Source organism: Halichoeres trimaculatus, unplaced genomic scaffold (assembly GCF_033239565.1).
Source record: "Halichoeres trimaculatus isolate MK-OKI-2021-1 unplaced genomic scaffold, fHalTri1.1 fHalTri1_scaffold_22, whole genome shotgun sequence".
In the NCBI taxonomy this organism is placed as follows: domain Eukaryota; kingdom Metazoa; phylum Chordata; class Actinopteri; order Labriformes; family Labridae; genus Halichoeres; species Halichoeres trimaculatus.
In genome coordinates, this window is record NW_027437200.1 from 8591426 (window position 1) to 8611101 (window position 19676).

Here is a 19676-nt window from a genome sequence, read left to right on the forward strand (position 1 = left end):
TGGGCTTGAGAAGACAAAGCATGGTGGGTAGAGGCAGGACACAGTCCTCACATCTTCTGATGCCAAAGAGGCTCCTGTTTGACCCTAACTCGTCAGTGAAAAGTCTATACTTTGCATTGTTGGTGACATTTTCTTGCAGATGCGCTCGGATGAGCCTGTGTGCGTGTGTTCTAGAAAAAGAAGAGGGACAGTCTATGTTAATGAAATAAACTCTGGATTTGTGTAAATCAAATTCACGGTTTTGTTGGCCTCTGATGTTGTCAACTAGAGGCTACGAAGACATATGCTTTGACTCACAGTGAGATGAAGTTGGACAAATTTTTGTGTGTGTTGCTGCTTTCAGCTGCACTTCATCCCAGTGTTTGTTGATACACAGAGAAAACGATACTTCAGGAGTGAATGTTCAGCACAGCTGTTTGATTTAAAAGCAGAAAGTACAGTTAGAGACAAATACTCAAACACTTTAATTGGGTGATTGAAATATTACATTTATGCAGGCTCATGAAAAATCTGAATTTGTCTGCTATAAATCCCCATGCTTTTTTGTTTACGTCTTTTTTATTTAAATTAAAATTATATTTAAATTCCAAATTGTTCAGCTCTGAGGCAAGGCCATCTTAGAAATGCACTTGTTCTCTGCTTGCAGCTCAAACCAGCTGAACAACTGCTGTGAGGAAAGGTTTCTGCATATTTTTCCTTCGAACAGACTGAATTCTGCACTCAGATGTTCAGCTATTAAAAAGCAGTGTTAAATTTTCCAATAGTTTAATGGGGTTTCTGTCATTCTGACTGCTGTTAAAGTCTCTTCAGAGAGCTTTGGATTGATTATTCATTATCTGTCTTCTGTAGTTCCTGACAAGCTCTTAAAATACACCATGAGCTGTCACAGTCTGACTGCCTCAGCCTCCTCACACTTCAGTCTGCTGAATAAAAATCATCACCTGCACCAGCTCTGCATTGAAATGACTGTCATCTCCTGAGAGCAGTGTTTCTGAAGTTATTGGGATGAAAGGAGTTTTTTTCTGTCGCTTGTTGGTCACATCAAATCCTGGTTCTCCGCTTGTTTGTTTGGTTTGAACCTCATCAGTTAAGTTTTGTTCCGAACCGGAGCAAGCGTGATCAATTATGAAAACACAACATGAGGCAGCCATCGCCTGAGAAAATTCAGAATACTACTTCTTCTTTTGTTGTTGTTCTCAGAGTAAATTTCTTTGTCTGCCTTCAAGGAATAAATGAACTAAATGTTGAGAATAAGAGCAGAGCCATAATGATGGACTTTCGTTAAATGATGCTAAGCTCTTTGTGTTTTCTCTGCCAACAGTTTAGTACTTAATCCCTCATTGATTCCACGTGGGAGTGAGTGCATTCGAGTCAACAGTCAAGTTTTAATCTACCAAGACAGTCTTTTTTTCTGAAAGTTCTGACAGTGAAAAAATAAAGCTGAAATGTAAAATGAACCAGACAAAGCCCTGCCTGGGGATCTAGGCTTGTTAAAAAAAAGTTTAACCTTTTAAAAAATCAAATTAATAGGAAACTTGCAATAACAGACAATGAATGGCTAGACATATGTTCTTTTCAGAGGAAAAGCACAAACTCTCATACATAAAAGGAATATTGCTGGAAGAATTTGGCTTGCTTTTTCATCACTCCTTATTTGAAGGCTCAGTTTGATAATGGCAGTGCAGAGTGCTGGAGGAAATGTGGGTGCCTAGCAGCAAACCATTTCCACATTTTCTGGGAATGCCAAAAAAATCAGTTTTCCTGGAAAGAAATACACAAAACTTTACAAAACATTGTTAACACCACAATGTCTTTCTATTTCAAAACCATGTATTTAAAGTAAATCTCCCCTGAAGTAAAACGTGTTGACAAATACTTAATAGCTTCTTTGCTGACAGCAGGTAAAAAGGCTCTCACCTGAAGATGGTTGATGCAGGCTGGACCTACAGTAATTAATTTGATAGATGTGACAAATGAGATTTACAGGATGGAAAAGGTAACTTTCTCTTTAAACTTAAGGCTACAAATGTTTACCTCACACTGGGCAAAATGGGTAAAATATTTTAAACCTCTGAGACCTGTCGTCGTTGATTAGATGCATTGTAGGAACATTTGTGTGTTTTATTTTCTCTTTTCTTTCTTTCTTTTTTTAACTAATACGCTTTTAATTCACCCATTTCTTTATGTTATAATATTATTTTTATCAGTATTATTTAGGTGTATTAGGCCAAATTGCTGATACTTCTTTACTTATATTTTTGGTACTTTTTCTCTGTGTGTAATAGTTTTTAATAACAACAGTTTTTAAATTTGCCACAAAAAAGAAAAAAAAAGTCCATAGAGACTGAACTGTAGATACGAGTTTTAAATTGAATTCAAAGAGATAAGAAGAAATAATATACTGGTTATGTAGTTATTTCTTGAATATTTTATTATTTTACTGAAACTGTTCTATGGTACATATACAAATAAAATTGAAAAAAAAAATTAACCCAAGGATCTTTTTTTTTTTCATCTATTTGTTCTAAGATTCAAACAGGACAGTGCTATCTACCCACAGCCTGCCTTGTGCTGTATACCCATTTTAAACCAAGCTAAAACTATGTTCATTAATGCTCAGGAGTGGAGCAGAATATTAATTTGGCAGCGTGTCATTCGGACTCGTGTTGTCCTGTTCTAAGAAACCTATGTTGAATTCCAGTGTAATGGACAATCTGGAAAGAGATAGAAATAGGTTTGACTGAAAATCAAATTATCAGTTTTGATCATTTTCATGTTTTTTTGTTGTGTTGCCACAGAATCACTACATGACTCAAGTCTAACTTCAGGTTTTTTTGGTGTTTGCTAAATACGACCGTATCTTTGTTTAAGTTTCCACATTTGTAGTTTTGTCTGTGCTTGCTTCTGTTCTTTTTCTTTTCCTCTATTGTTTTTATTCTGAACTACACCGTCGGCCATATTAAATGTGTTTTGGAAAAGAGAGCATGATGTACTGCTGATTTTTTTGCTTTAGCACAGTCTAAGCCTGATTCTACCCCTTTAGTCAGATTTATTCAGACAATAGAAAGTTTGTTTTGTTGGGTAAATTTGAACGATGCAATAAGCTTAACTTTAAAGCATCTATTTTTTGACAGAAGCCTTACTGTAAAACATTTTGGTATTTTTCTTTGAAACTGAGAAGGTTTCACAAAACACCTGAGATGTAATTTTCTCTGTGTACCGTCAGGTATGGATCGGGCAGTTTTGAACAGTACAAAGAGAACCTCCATGTGTTCTTCAAGGAGATGAAAGACATCGTTCCCCCCGACTGTCTCATTCTGTGGAACATGGCCATGCCTCTTGGCAACAGAATAAAGGGTGGATTCTTGGTGCCTGAAGTGAGTATCTCAGCATCAAATGCAACACTAAACCTGGTTTCACTAAGGAGCAGATTCATCCAGAGAACAGGAAAATTACATTAATATTAGATGAGAGGCAGAGATGAGGCAGGAGAAGTGTTTGCTCCAAGAAGGCCCCGGTCTTTATGGTTTGTGTGGTTGTGTTTACTGGGAGGGTTTTTTCCTCAAAACCACAAAAAGACAAGTATATTTGCATATAAAGTTTTGAAAATGAATCCCCAATTTATTTAATATATCCAATATATAATACTTCAGGGAACTGCAGTGTTTAAAACAGTCAATGTAAAATCTTTCATGAAGCAGGTAAAAGTTGCATCATCTGCCTCTGAATCTCAACAGGTGAGTCACATGGCCCTCTCGCTGCGTCACGATGTCATTGAAGCAAACTTCTACAGCTGTGAGACTGCGGACGCCTACAACTCGGACGTCCTCGACCTGCACTACCACTTTCGCCGCAGCCTGCAGCACCGCATGGCAGATGGCATCCACTGGGACGCTCTGGCCCATCGACGCATCAGCGGCCTGCTGCTGCATCACATCGCTGACGCCTGGGGAGTCGACCTGCATGACCCCACTTCCACTCAAGGAGAAGGTCAGTGCACAAAGCTGTAGTTCTGCTGTTCAACTGAGTGATGACACATTTGAGGTCTGTGTTTTCAAATGGAGTGTGTTAGACCAGTGGGAGTCTCACATTATCAGAGTAACAGTGCTGAACAACTGAAGTGCAGACAAAATGTTTTGAGTGATTGGTGATTGGCCCAGTGCTTATTACAGACATCCATGTCACACAGAATGCTGCCACATTGCTTTCAGATGCTGTCAACTGTTTAGGCCCAATCAGTGAAAAAGGCTCTAAAATTGAGGGATTGGCTCGTGGCTCCACATTCACTGTGCCAGTGTGCAATCAGCCGACCAAAATTTCTAACATGCCAAAGAGAGGCTGATTGGGTCGTGCTTATCTGAGGAGCTTCCCTGTTCACTGTACAGCAAATGATGCGTGACTTCAAAATCACTCATGCTCCTGAATACCAGGTTAGTATAAGCCTCAATTTGCTTTGTTTCCAGGGCCTAATGTGAAATGATACCCAGGAAATTCACTGAAAAAGGCGGAGCATGAGCTCCTATGTTCTTCAACAGGGTGTCCGCGGGGTCTTAAAAAGTATTAAAAGTTGATAAATCAATTTTGGGAAAATTAAGGCCCTTAAAAAGTATTAAAAAGTCTTTAAGGGGTATTAAATTCTTAAGGTATTCAAGCTCCAAAAATATCCATGAATATTATTTTCCTCCTTGTGACTATTCCCTGATTGGGACGTTAAACATTCGGCCAATAAAGTTCTAAAATAGAATGGAATAGAATTACTTTACTCACTTAGAGTCAGTTTAAAAATACAAAAATTTAAAAGAATAAAATAGAATGAATACATAAAAGATTTTAGTTACAACAATAAAGATTGTGAGAGGTATATATACCAGCTATAAATTAATGTCACTACTAGTTTTAAAAAAAGTAATTAAATACAACATCAACTTAACTCGAGAAATTAAATTCAACAATATAGCAAATCACACATTCTCAGGCCCATGTCTTAAATTTTGATAATGATGAAATAATTTCAGGGTTTTTTTTAGCAAGTTGGCCCTGAATAAGTCTTGTTTCTTGTTGTGGGAGTGATGATAAACCTGCCTTTAGTTTCATTTATTCTTTCAAGCTTTATTCCTTCCCAGCTTACATGATTTCTGTAAAAATGCAAACTATAACTGTTAAAGATCGGTTGCCAACAACAACTCAAAGTCGTGATTAAGTCTTTAAACTTTTTGAAAGGTTTTTTTTAAAAGTCTTGAAAAGGTTTTGGAATTAACCTCAGGATTTTAGCATATACCCTGTTCAAGATCAATTCAGAGCTCCTGTCAGCAATGTGATGTCTTTTAATGGTTAAATTGTCTTCTTTAACAAACTGTCTGAGTATGTCAGGGACTAAAACAAAAAACGTTTACTGTATCTACTTTGAGTTACCTCTATAACATCCTGTTTTACCACTGGTGTAATAATCTCTCAGGCATTTCCTCAGGCAGTTTTTGTAACCATGAACTCCAAGATACATAAAAAAATAGTTCCAGGGAATTTAAGTGCTGTGACTTCTCATCTTATGTTTCCACTCGAGACCCCGGTGGATTTTTTTTGTGTGTGTGTTCAACCACTCAGGGGGGATTTCAATCTTTTGATTTCCTAAAAACCTCTTTGCCAAATTTGTTTTTCATTCTTCAAAGATCCAGACATTTTTTCATCTGACAAAATGGGTCACAATGTCCTCTGTTTCTGAGAAATCATACCTCAAAAAATGAAAAGGCAAAAGAAAATACCTGAAAAGAAGGTGTCAGGGACTGACAAAAATTGCAATGTGGAAAAAATTAAAAATATGATGCATGGTTAAGAAAAAACAGCCCTGCTTCAACATACGGTATATTTTAACATTTTAACTTTCACGACATCATGTCTGAAGTTTGACCAGAACATCTGCTGGGCATAGAAAAAATCTCCTTAAGGTGTGTGCAGAAGTCAGTCATATCTTCCTTTGGTTCTCTTCTAGATACATTTTAAACAATCTCTTGCTGAATAACTCGCATGTTTGAAACAGAACTCTGACAGAAGTTAATCATCATCTGTATCTTTAGGTAGTAAAGGTCACCGAGACTTGGAACGCATCAGAAGAAGACCTAAGAGATCTCATCCAAGACCCATACAGGGTTTGTAAATCTAAAGTTCCTGTTGTTTTAATGTTTGTAGTAACAGTTTTAAGAAATGCAAAATTCATGTAGTTACTGTTTTAACATGTATTAGTTTGTAGATATTAATTTCAGTTACATATCTTTATGCTGCTGTGTACACTTCATTCTCAGTGCCCCACCATGGATGTGTCCCTGTCCAGCACCAGCTGAGTAACTTCAGATCGGACAGATTTCAGCCCTATCAACTACCACGCTCAGGTAACAAACCTGCTAAGTTATCCTATTTGTTAACTGCACATGACTCACTCTTGTACTTGCTTTAGAGACAGAAAAGCATATAAGCAGGTCTCAGGTTGATAATAAGTAGTGATGTTACAAGATGTGCCGAGGCTTCGAAGCCTGTATTGAGCAATGGAGGGGGCGTTGCCGCGAAGCGCGTACCAAGGCTTGCTTCATTAGGAGAAGGGGCCAGAAATGATGACGTCCGAAGCCTCATTGCCCGACTGTACCACGTGACTGCTTCGGAAAGTGGTTCTCAGCTTACCAGCAGCATAAGCCCATCAGGCTCCATTCAAATGTAGGCTTTTGATAGAGTCGATCAGTCACTGATAGTGTTGATACCAGAGTTGGGAAAGCGTTTTTAGTTTGAAAATAGTTTGAAAAAGTTGAAGAATTGTTAGTTCAAAATGAACATGAGTCAAATCTCCCCTGTACTGTATATTATATTATATTGCCCATATATATTAAGTGCTCCCTAGTTCCACACTTTCACTGTGCTCTGCCTGTTTAAGCTCATGCAATTTTCCTTAAGCAACAGAAAAACACTATGATACAACCTGCCATATCATTGATACTACCATTTATGGGAAATTTACACCCAGAATCTTCAAAAATGCTGTTTTATATGCATATGTGATCATTTATGTAGAGAAATTATTTGGTTGAACATTTTTTTATTTGTATTTTTGTAACTAAGTCGTTCCCAAGAGCGAAAACAGGCACAGAAGTTCAATGAATCACACATTATGTGGTCAAGCTATAACTGCCTGTGATTATGTGCCTGACCAGCAGGTGGTTTCGTGAGCAAATTAAGCTGTGAGAAACGAACCCTTTCTCGAACCACTTGAGACAAGTGGTTCGATGCCTCATGAGGCTTCATCTCACCATCACTAATAATAAGCCTCACATGTTAAAGTCAACAGTTTTTTCTTTGACAGAAGCATCTTGGTTGTTTTCAATTTCTAGCAGTATTGTCAAATGTTTGGTTTACCTCAGCGCTGCAAACCAAAACTTTAAGAGTAAAAAGTTGTATTTAGCTATTAGAATATTGAATGTGAAATATTTAAACCAGGATATCAGTTTAACCAGTCTTAAATATACACAAGAAAAAACAGCTTTTGTCGGTTAATTTGCACCAGATTCTTGCTCTTTTTCCTTTAAATGCAAATATTTTAGATGAGTCATCTTTAACATTTATTGTAACTTTATCTTACAAGCTAATAAAGTTGATCATGCTACAAAGCTCTTAACTTTATGCTTTGCTAACACTCCTGTAATGATTTTTCTGTCCTTTTGAAAAGAATGTTAAGACTTTAGTTTATTTATTTCACCCATATAGACCAATCCTGAGAAACACTGGAAGTTGTTGACAGTGTTGGGCAGTAACGCATTACTAGTAACGCGTTACTGTAATAAAATTACTTTTACTGGTAACGAGTAGTGTAAAGAATTACTCTTTAATTTTTAGTAATATTATTACAGTTACTCTCACTAAAAAATAACTTGTTACCCCGTTACTGTTGTTATAAACCCACAATGATTTAAAATGTAAAAATCTGCAGATTGTTTTCATCTGGCACATTAGCCAAGCAGCAAAATAGCTCACTTCATGGTTGCCAGGTTTGCGTTTTTTTCCTGTCAACTGGGCATCCTTTGGGGCGCTGCCACAGATACTGCGTTTTGCCGAGGGGATTGTTTTTCATTCGTCATAGATACCTGGCAACCTTAGCTTGTTTGAAAGATGGAGCAGGACAGGCTAACATTTAGCGGCTGGAAATGTGCCCATTATTTTTGTTTTGTCGGATGTAAAGATGACAAGAATATTGTTGTTAGATGCAGATAGTGCCCTGGTACCAGATATCTTTCAACGGCAAGAAACACGACCTCAAACCTTGGGTGCATCAGTTGAAGCCCTATTATAGGTTTTATTGTTGACTAAAACCATTAAATGCTTTATTGAAAAAATATGTTTTAAAAATTGTCTCTCATCCTTAGTTCAAATCATATAGCATGTAAATTGATGCCTTCATGACTGCAAAAAAACGCATCTGCCTGCAATTTTACTTATAACATTCACAGAGGCCCTGTAAAAACTCAGAATGATGAAGAGAAAGGACACACTGACCAATTTTGTGGGGTGTAAAGAAAAGTAATATAATCAGGACTGTAATGCATTACTTTTGACAAGGAGTAATAAGTCAAGTAATAATATTACTTTCAGAAAGAGTAACGAGTAATGAGTAATATATTACTTTTTTTCAGTAACGAGCCCAACACTGGTTATTGAAGAGTGAATCACTGAAGAGATTTACGTTGTGACGTCTGACATTTAGGTTACTGTTTGTACTCGATGGTTGTGTTAAGAGTCAATTTATTTATCTCACGTGCAAAAACCCGCGATAGATCGAGTATATTTGATACATCCCCCAGCCCCTCTTATGACAACCAGAACTGTCAATGTATGAGCAACAGTTTATTTAAAATACAGAGTGTTTTTTGGTGTTTTGTGTGCAGGATATGTGACTGTGAGCTGCTAATAATAGCTAATAAGCTACGGGCTAACTGGGAGTTTACTAAAGCTTCGGGTTGTTTATAGGGATGCACGATATTGGATTTTTGCCTATATCCGATATGCCCATATATCGAAACCCATTTTGGCCGATACCAATACCCATACCAATAATCACAAGTTTGTTTGTTTTTTCACTGTAAAGAAAACTAAGTCTATCCTGTTCTGGAATTTATATGTTACTCTTATTGTGACGGTCTTATTTGTTTAAGAAACACACATAAAGCAAGACAAAAAACATTTGATTTTACCATAAATAAGAAATGTATTATTTTTTCAAACTCAAGACATTCAGTATTGAAATACAGAAAAATAATTTCTTTAGATCACATGAACTTTAAATGTACAATACATTTTTAAACATAACCAAGTTACATTTGATTATTTTAGAGCTACTGTAACAACCTGGTGACAGACACAGAGCTCTGCAGTGCAAATAAATGAATGCTACATTTTATTTAAGGAGCTTATTTTTCAGATTGAAAATAATAATAATCCTAACTGAATAGCACCTTGTCGGCTGAGCCTATCGGCAGAAATTTTCATATCTGCTGATACCGATAAACGTGTTTTTAAGCTTTTATCAGCCGATACTGATATTGTGCCGATAATATCCTGCATCCCTAGTTGTTTAATGTGTGAGAAGTAGCTTGACATAAAACATGATCTTTTTTATCCAACTTGCAAGCAAATAGATGGAATTATGGCTTTTTCAGTCATTTTCAAGTCACAGTGTAATCTGTGAGCGGCTGTAATAACAGGATCAGGAGCTCAGGCTGAAGTTGGCTTTGGTTTTTTATTGCTTTGAACTCAGGTGAAATTTTGTTGAAACGTGACTCCAGTCTCGCTGGAGTGAGACATGATTCAGGAGTGCAGGGCTCTACACTAACTTTTTCACTGGTAGCACTGAAAGAAACCAACCAACTAAGAAAGTTGGTCGCACTAGTGACCGCTATGACCAGCGATGATTTTGCTAAATATTTTATTGTAAATATGAAGTTTGCAACAAGCTCTGGCTGACAAAACAGGTTAGAATAGAATAGAATAAAATAGAAACAGAAAATACTTTATTTATCCCCGAGGGGAAATTCAGGAGTCACCGCAGCATTTAAGAAAACAAAAGTAAGAAAGAGTATAGAAAGTGCAAAAAGGTCCATAAGAAATTAGATGACGACATCCCGTCCACCACTCTCCAGCCCAGCCAGTCTCCACCTCCACAGGGTCCAGGACTGAGCTTCTTCCGCAGTCTGTTCAGTCTCTGTCTCCTGGATCCTGTCTGCCCACAGCAGGTGAAGCTCTTCCAATGTGGGGCCGGAGTCCGATGTCGGTTCCATAGGCCACGTCCGTGAACAGCACGATGCCGCTGGGTTAGCACAGCTAGCTCGTCCATCCCCCGGGGCTAGATCCCACGTTCCCAACAATGATGGATGGAAGGACAGGTCCACGTCGTCACCTCCCAGCTCACATCCGAGAACCAGCACGTCGTCCTCACCTCCTCCTCCTCAGCTCCAGGGAAATCATCAAGCCCTACACTAGTTAGCATTGACATGCTACAGGCTGCTAACAGCTAATTTTGCATGTAAACAATGCAGCCATGGTTACATGTAGGATCTCCAGACAAACACAGGAGAAAAGTAGTCAAAAATATCGCAGAAGCCACAAAAAGTTTGGTGTCCGTGACCGACAATGAACCATACTGAGTGATGATCCACTCCAAATACAAAGATGACGAAAAAGAGACGAAAAAAATTACAAGAAACGGACAAAGACGAGAGAGCTGCTGCAACAGGCAGCTACTTGGGCAGCGCCTAGCAACGGAAAGGAAATACTGTGATTATTACTGTGGTTATTTATTTTATGTAACTTTAGAGAATCATCACAGATCTGCTTGAGTCTCTGTTTGATTAGAAATGTTTGCTGTGACTTTCTCTCTGGTCAGTCTTATACTAAGTGAACTTTCTAAATAGTATGATCCCACAGCCGCCATGTAACACAATGGCTCTGCAAACATAGTTCATTTAAATGTAAACAAAATGCTTCCTCCAGGATCAGCCCAACAATCCACACACAGAACTGTGAATTCAAATCAAAACACCTCATGGATCTTTGAACTGTGATGTCATAATACCACTGTGAGAGTTGATAGTGAGAGTTGAAACTATAAATATAGGACTGACCAAGAGAACATCACACTGAACATTTCTGATCGAACAGAGAGACTCAAGCAGATCTGTGATAAGATACTGAGAGCAAACATAATGATGGAGGAGAACAAACTACTGAAGACCATGAGTTGGGGCAGCTTCATGGATCTAGTAGACCCCATCGATGATGTAGAGACTGGGAAGGCATCAAACTTGGTGCAAGCCACCAGCCAGAACAGCAGCAGCTTCAACAACCTGCAAGAGCTGCAGCAACAAGGACAGTCTCTGCACATCCAGCTGCAAGAGGAGAAAATAAGAGCTGACCAGCTCCTCAAAGATCAGGAGCAGTTAAGATCCTCTGTCCTCACATGTCACCAAGTCACTGACCTGGAAAGAGTCAGTCAACTTGAGGCAGAAAATGAGGCCCTGAGAAAAAAGCTCCTAAATGCAGAGAGAAAAGAGGAGTTGCAGCTGCAGAAACTCTCAATCCAGCTGCAGGAAAAGAGCAGCAGCTGCCAGGACCTGACCTCCAAACTCAAAGATCATGAGCAGGTCATGAAGGCTCTGCAGAAAGAGGTGCAGGAGCTGCAAAAAGGAAAGCTTCAGGCAGAGCTGAGGGCTGAGCAGCTCCTCAAAGATCAGGAGCAGCTCAAGATGGCTATTCAAGATGCTCACCAGGCCACTGACCTAGAGCGAATAAGTGAACTTGAAGCTCACAATGAAGCCCTGAAAACTGAGCTCTTGTACTCCCAGGGATACCGCCAAAGAAAAGAGGCGCAAATGGGGCAACAGCTGGACAACCTCAAGCTCCACCTGAGGAAGACAAACCACAGCTGCCGAGAGCTGACCTCCACAGTCAGACATCAGGAGGAGGTCATGAAGGCTCTGCAGAAGGAGGTGGAGGAGCTCAGAGAGGAAAAGCTTCAGGCAGAGCAGAGGGCTGAGCAGCTCCTCAAAGATCAGGAGCAGTTAAGATCTTCTGTATCAGTTCCTCATAAAGTCTCTGACCTGGAGCAAGAAGTTCATCTCGAGGCGAAAAATGACGCCATTAAGAAAGAGCTCCAGAGTGCAGTGAGAAAGGAGAGGTTAAACATCAAGCACCTGACAAACCTCCCAGCCCAGCTGAAAGAGAGGAGAGGCACCTGCCAGAAACTGGCCTCCAAACAGAAAGGTCAGCAGGAGGTCATTGATGCTCTGCTGACACAAATGAAGGAGCTCAGAGAGGAGAAGCTTCATGCAGAGCAGAGGGCTGAGCAGCTCCTCAAAGATCAGGAGCAGTTAAGATCTTCTGTTCCAGTTCCTCACAAAGTCTCTGACCTGGAGCAGAAAGTTCACCTTGAGGCGATAAATGACGCCATGAAGAAAGAGCTCCAGAGTGCACAGAGAGACAAGAGGTGGAATAAAAAGCAGCTGGTGAACCTCTCAGCCCAGCTGCAGGAGAAGACAGACACCTGCCAGGTGCTGACCTCCAAAATGAAAGGTCAGGAGGAGGTCATTGATGCTCTGCAGAAGGAGGTGGAGGAGCTCAGAGAAGAAAAGCTTCAGGCAGAGCAGAGGGATGAGCAGCTCCTCAAAGATCAGGAGGAGTTAAGATCTTCTGTTCTAGTTCCTCACAAAGTCTCTGACCTGGAGCAAAAAAGTCAACCTGAGGCGATAAATGACGCCACGAAGAAAGAGCTCCAGAGTGCAGGAATGAAGGAGAGGTTGAATAAAAAGCAGCTGGTGAACCTCTCAGCTCAGCTGCAGGAGAAGAGAGACACCTGCAGGAAGCTGACCTCCAGACTGAGAAGCTGTGGGGAGTTCAGGTTATCCCACATTGAGCAGATGAGTCAACTTGAAGCTCACAATGAAGCTTTGCAGACTGAGCTCCAGACCTCCCAGAGAGACCTCCAAAGAAAGGAGGCGCAGATGGTGCAGCAGCTGGACAACCTCAAGCTCCACCTGAGGAGGAAAAACCGCAGCTGCCAGGAGCTGACTTCCACTGTCAAACACCAGGAGGAAGTCATCAAGGCTCTGCAGAAGGAGGTGGAGGACCAGACCAGACCTGTGTTGGCTCACTCCGGGCTCTGATTACCCACAACCTAATTGGAAATAAAAATTTGGTCTAATTGGATGAAACTTGAAATAACTTTTTCTTTTGTATGGTTAGGTTTGTGCAGAGAGTTGAGGTGTATTTCTGATACTAGTTTTTACAGAGATCAAGAGGAGATATAAAATAACCCTCGATGTAAGGTGCATTTCTAATCAAACATCACATCTGTTTGAAGTTGTTTTTGGTAAGTTGTGTTGCTCAAAATTTTCATCAGTACCTCTTAAAAGATAAAGATTTATACGACTACTACGAGTAGACTGTGGAAACTGCTCCACAGCCAATACTGACACTTTGATGCATGAGCTCACAGCCTGCAAAGAGTTTCTTTAAACAGAACACTTTAAAGTTACAGCCCAGTCCCTGTACTCCCAAGTTTGTTTTGCTTACAGTGAATTTCCTGAGTTTAAATAGTTTTTAAAGCTGCACCATCATGTAAAATAGCTTGTTAAGGTGCTTGTGCAGTCGAAAAATGAAAAACAAAAACATTTGCAGTAGGGGTGTAATGATCCATCGATATACATCGATACATGGATTGGGTAAGCAATGATCCAATCACATCAATGGAAAGTCAAAACATTGATCATCATTGTGGCCTTTAATGTACGCCCTTATTTTGAAATCCCGACTGGACACGCATGTCCGTTTTCTGCCATCCGCGAGTTGTTCTGAAGTTTCCTCTTGAGCCTCACACACTCAGCGTATGAGACACACATTTGAACCTTTTCACTCTCTGACACGCCACGCCTGATATTTCTCCTGCTGTGAAATGTACTGTTTAGCGCCCACCGAGTCACACCGCTGTAGGCGAACATGTAGCAAGACGCTGTTAGCATCACAGAGCTAAAAGGGAGCCAGACATATCGGCCAATCATAAAATAGCTCTCCTGTATCCTGCAGAGGATGCATGCTGCACGGACGACAGGAGTGCATCATCACACGACTGCAATGTTATCTCATAATTAGCTTTTGTAGCTCACTGATTCATGAAATTTCACATAGTTAAAAAGTAAAACGGCGAGAGCTTATTGTCATTCCTCCTCCACATCGACTATTACACAGTGAAACAAAGTCTGATCACACTGACATACAAACTGTGGTTATCAGGCATCACAGTAAAAAAAACTATCAATGTTAAGTTAGTTAAGTTGATAGTTCTAATTTTGAACAATAGAAATGTTTGGGTTTAATTAAAATCAAAGCTGGTTTGATAGAAAATGGACAAATTGTGGAGGTCCATAATAACCAACCTCGTTGCTAGGCACTGTCCAAGTAGCTGCCTGTTGCAGCAGCTCTCTCTTCTTTGTCCGTTTCTTGTAATTTTTTTCGTCTCTTTTTCGTCATCTTTGTATTTGGGGTGGATCATTACTTTATATGATTCATTGTTGGTCATGGACACCAAACTTTTTGTGGCGATATTTTTGACTGCTTTTCTCCTGTGTTTGTCTGGAGATCCTACATGTAACCATGGCTGCATTGTTTACATGCGAAATTAGCTGTTAGCAGCCTGTAGCATGTCAATGCTAACTAGTGTAGGGCTTGATGATTTCCCTGGAGCTGAGGAGGAGGAGGTGAGGACGACGTGCTGGTTCTCCGAAGTGAGCTGGGAGGTGACGACCTTCCATCCTTCCATCCATCGTTGTTGGGAACGTGGGATCTAGCTCCGGGGGGCTGGACGAACTAGCTGTGCTTACTCAGCGGCATCGTGCTGTTCACGGACGTGGCTGACGGAGCTGACATCGGACGCTGGCCCCACATTGGAGGAGCTTCACCTGCTGTGAGCAAACAGGATCCAGGAGACAGAGACTGAACAGACTGCTGGGGAGGCTCAGTCCTGGACCCTGTGGAGGTGGAGACTGGCTGGGCTAGAGAGTGGTGGACGAGTGGTGGACGGGATGTCGTCATCTCATTTCTTATGAACCTTTTTGCACTTTCTATACTCTTTCTTTCTTTCGTTTTCTCAAATGCTGCGGTGACTCCTGAATTTCCCCTCGGGGATAAATAAAGTATTTTCTATTCTATTCTATTCTGAAGTTTGTGTAATCAGTAATTTTAATTATAGTGTTGTATCATTACTTGATATAATCAAACATTACAGTATAACAGTAAGACCCATAAGGTAATTGTGGGGGTAAAAAAGTACCTTACCTGAATTTAACCAGTTTTAATTTTAAAACATAATTAGATCATACAGATGGCTATAATCCTCTACAAACTGTCATACTCAAAGGTCAGCACATCGTTCCACATTTCAGTAATAAAACTATCAAAATTGTTTTGTATTTCTTTCTTGCCTCAGGTGAAATGTTGCTGATTGTGTTCAGTGGGGACATAATATCGTCTTGAATCGATCGAAGGCCCCTGAATCGTATCGTATCGTATTGTGACAGACTTTGTGATATCGGCAAATATCATCGTTGTCCAAAGAATCAATATCATATCGTATTGTCATGAAACTGGTGATTTACACCCCTAATTTACAGCAAAAATCCACTGTTTTGGACAGGTAAATGCCAACATATCCATTTTGGGCCTTTTACACTCACACAATATATCCCAGTTATCATCAGACATGCACTGATTGGTTGGTCAGCCGATAGATCGGTGCCGATTTCCTTAATTTTGGGGGCCCATCCTTACATATGAAACTGATCTTATATACCTCTGGGAGGGTCTGACAGCCAGCCGTTGTCGCTTTTTGCTCTCAGACCTAAAACTCAGGACACTTTATTGGTTGTTTAAGTTAAAACATAAAGATTTTATTGTCTCATAGGTATTGTTCAGTGATTTTCAATAAAATAAGATTTGAACTTTGAAGGTTTATGCCGCCAGTTTTGAAAAATAAAAATCGGTATCAGCCCTAATCAGTATTGGCAGATAAGTCTTTTTAAAGATCGGTGATATGCCAGAAAATTGTGATCGGTGCACCTCTAATCAAGACATATGCACTCACACAAACGCGACCACATGAAATTTTTACTGGCTCATGCTGAAAAAAATGTCGCATATGCAATGATTTTGGTTGCAGTCTGGAACCCTGTGAACCCAGTGTTCGTGGTATTGATTATTGTGTTGCTGTTAGACCCTTGTTATGCACAATAGTGATATATGAGTGAATTCTGGAGGTCAGCTGTGAGTCCAACATCTGGACCCAGTTTCACACTTGTTTTTACATGATTTTTTAATTGGGTATTTGTGGGCAAAATCTTTATGAATCTTTAAGTGTAACTGGAATTTTAGCCCCCTGATTACAGTGCTCTTGTGGTTGCGTAAAGTTTTTATTAACAACATTTCTGATGCTGTCACAGCCGCAGTAATGACGGCTGCTCATGATGTTGGCACCCACAAATCAGCCATAGGATTGGTCTTTAGTTTCAGGGTAAGCTACCTCCACATGCAGGGCCCAAGGTGTCCCAGCAGCCTTACTGCCTCTGCTGGCTTTCCTTTTTCTCACACAGCATCTTGGTGTCTCCCTCCCTAGGGGAGCAACACACCAACACCCAACCTTCCACATGCTGGAAAATGAATATGATTCCTGAGACTTGGACACCTTGTTCTGCTCTTTGCTTTGGATGTTTTTGTGCCCGTTATAGACTCTTCAGTGGACAGGGGTCAGCATGGACACTGACCCAGTTGCCTGTCACAGTTTGTTCTTTCTAACACCTCAGCTTCTGGGACAAAATGTTCATCTGCTGCCTGACATTTCACATCCATCTTTGTAAAGAGATCATCAGAAATACTCACTTGACCTGTGAGTAACCCAGTGGTCAGGATGTTAAAGCTGACCAGTGTAGCATCACCTCTCATGAAAAATCATAAATTAGAAAAAAAAAAATTTTAGATAAATATTTTTATTATTAAGAGACAAAAGACATCCCCAGCCTCCACTGAAACATTTTACTGATAAAGCATACTGTTTTTGGCAAACAGGTTTGGGGAACTTTTTTTGTTGTTGAGAACTTTATAAACTAATTTATTCAGCTTTTTAAGCCATGCACAATGTTTTATCCTTGTTCTACCCCTCTTGAGACAGACTTTTTGGAAATTAAATAAATCAAACATCATTTAGTTATTCATTTCAATTTGGAACTGCTGCATGAGGATTACTGGAGAATGGAAGGCTAGTTTGTTTCTTTTGTCTGTTTTTTAATGCCTCAGTGTGTACTTTTGTTTGCTTGTCCCCTGTGTTTACATGTTTGTACAGCTCTGAATAATAATTATATTTGCAAATGTCGTCAGTCCACCTGCGCGGTCTGCTACTTTCTGTTGTTGTGTTAAACTTGTTGACTTGCAGTGAAATAACTGGATGCAGAGAGGGCTTTTGGCCTTGGTGAACACTTTTTCTACCTTTCTTCATTATTCCTTGAAAACTTTGTACCCTTCCTGCTTTCACATTGTTGCATCTGCAAAGTTAGCAGTTTTAAAGCATGCAGCAGCTTTGGATGATGTGCTGAGGTGTTCAAATTTGTGCCATTGTGCGAAGTAAGCACAATAAAAGTTAAGTGTTATTATCAACTGGCACATAGGAATGAGGATCTTCTGTCTGAAATCTGTCAAATTGGCAGTTTTTATTTTATTTTCCTCTTTGCAGTTTACCTCAGGCAGCGCTGAGGTTAACCCTTCAGCTGAACTGTGACTGAAAGTTAGACATTTAACACAGAAATGGAGACTTTACTGTTTGTGTTTTCAGCAGTCCATCTGCAGTTGTTTTGGTAATCATGGTGGTCAGTATCAATAAATCTGTAAACCCTGAGTTGGATAAATCTGTAAATATACACAGACATAAATAACTGTTAATTATTTTGCGCCTTCTTGCGGATTACATGTAGAAAGTTTTGGAAGTACTGAGATAATATTGAGTCCAGTGGGAAATCAGCTCAAGTTGTCTCCTTGGACAAGCGTGCAGGTGTTGCTTTATTTGTCGTAGCTTTCAGCTGCAAGCTTTTGGCTTTGCAGCTTACTTTTATTGTCTTTTGGATTTTCGCTCATGTTTTTGTTTTGCTTTGTTTCAGACTTTGCAGCCTGTCTCTCCTGATAGAAGTCTTTTTGGTTGTTGCGGAGCGCTTGTCCCCATCCACCAAAATAGTTTTCCCGTTCTGGTTGTTAATGCTCTTTTTCCCTTTGATTGTCAATAATTAGCATGGTCTCTCAGCAAACACCAGGTTTGTGAGTCTTGTTTCTGTTGTGGAGTCTTGCTTGCCGTTTCCTGCTGTGGTTGATCTTTCTCAGTTCTGTTTATTTCAGCAATGTCGAACAGAAACCAGCAACTCTGTGGACTTCAAGTCAACTTTTGCTCCCCAGGGAAAGTTTATAATTGTCACTCCCCATTACCAGCAGAGAAAAGTTGTGTACCTCTGCAAGAAGTCACAAGGTCAGAGGCAAGAATTATTGCTGCTGTTGGTAAGATATTAATAAGAAAGGAGTTGGTGCGCTGAAAGGTAGAATAAGACACCAGACAGAAAGGATCAGTCATCAATGAAGTATAAAAAATGTGTTCCCTTAAAAATTGAGGGATGGAGGGATGTTCAATTAATCACTGAACAGTTCCCATTGGTCGTCAAATAAGATTTAATTTATCATTCTTACTGGGGATGAGCATTTCAGGGTAAAAAACTGAGTGGGAAAAATTTTTTGTCATTATTTATTTTATTATCTCTGACCAGAATAATAATAAAAAAAAAATGTTCCAGCAGGCTGTGCTTGTTTGCAAGAATCTGTTTGTGTAGCTCCAGAGGCCAGAAAATAAAAGCTTCCTCTACTGGCTGTGCAAAAGGTCACACACCTTGCCTCTACTGCTGTGTTTACACCAACACACATAAAATCATTACTGTAAGAGAAGGCACTGTAAAGGCGAGAATGAACACAAGTTAATAAGAATGTAGATTTTGGTGGCATCAATTTCTCACTCGAGTCCAGCCCTCAGTTCTACTGCTCAGCCTTATTGGATATCAGGCCAGTATTGTTTGAAATTAACCTCACCTTTGGCAAAACTTGCGTCTTTCCCAAACAAACTTAGTTATTTGTGTGATTGAAGCAAATAAACACAACAGTTACATTCGTGTACTCCTCGAAATGCAAAACGATTGGTATGGGCGCAACCTGCCAAATGTAAGAGGTGAAAGGACTCCAGCAGATTTCCCCTAAAGGACTGAAATACAGGTTAAGTAAATGTTTCTCAAACTTCGGTGGCTTATGCTAAGATACACTCTATTGCCAAATGTATCAGGACACCAGTCAAAGTCATTGGATTCAGGTGTTCCAGTCACTTCCATAGTCACAGGCATATAAAATCATTTTTAACCCCTATTAGTAGGGGTGTAACAGTACATGTGTCCGTGCCAAACCGCTCCATAAGGCCATTCGGTTCGGTACAGTGCTGTATTCGAACAAGTACAGTAAAAGTTTGGCTCTTTAATATTCACGTGAGTACTCGTCTATGATTGGCTGAGCAGGGAAGGTGGTTTAACATT

The 19676-nt window shown here is 39.9% G+C and overlaps 1 protein-coding gene across 1 annotated transcript in view; it reads left to right on the forward strand.

Annotated features, from left to right (window-relative positions):
- fam113 (family with sequence similarity 113) overlaps positions 1-19676 on the forward strand; it is a 28824-nt gene that overhangs the window by 1130 nt on the left and 8018 nt on the right. Inside the window, exons 4-7 of the mRNA XM_074661890.1 lie at positions 3227-3377; positions 3738-3990; positions 6072-6143; positions 6297-6383. Of these exons, the coding sequence (XP_074517991.1) occupies positions 3227-3377; positions 3738-3990; positions 6072-6143; positions 6297-6383 (563 nt within the window). The remainder of the gene's footprint in view (positions 1-3226; positions 3378-3737; positions 3991-6071; positions 6144-6296; positions 6384-19676) is intronic.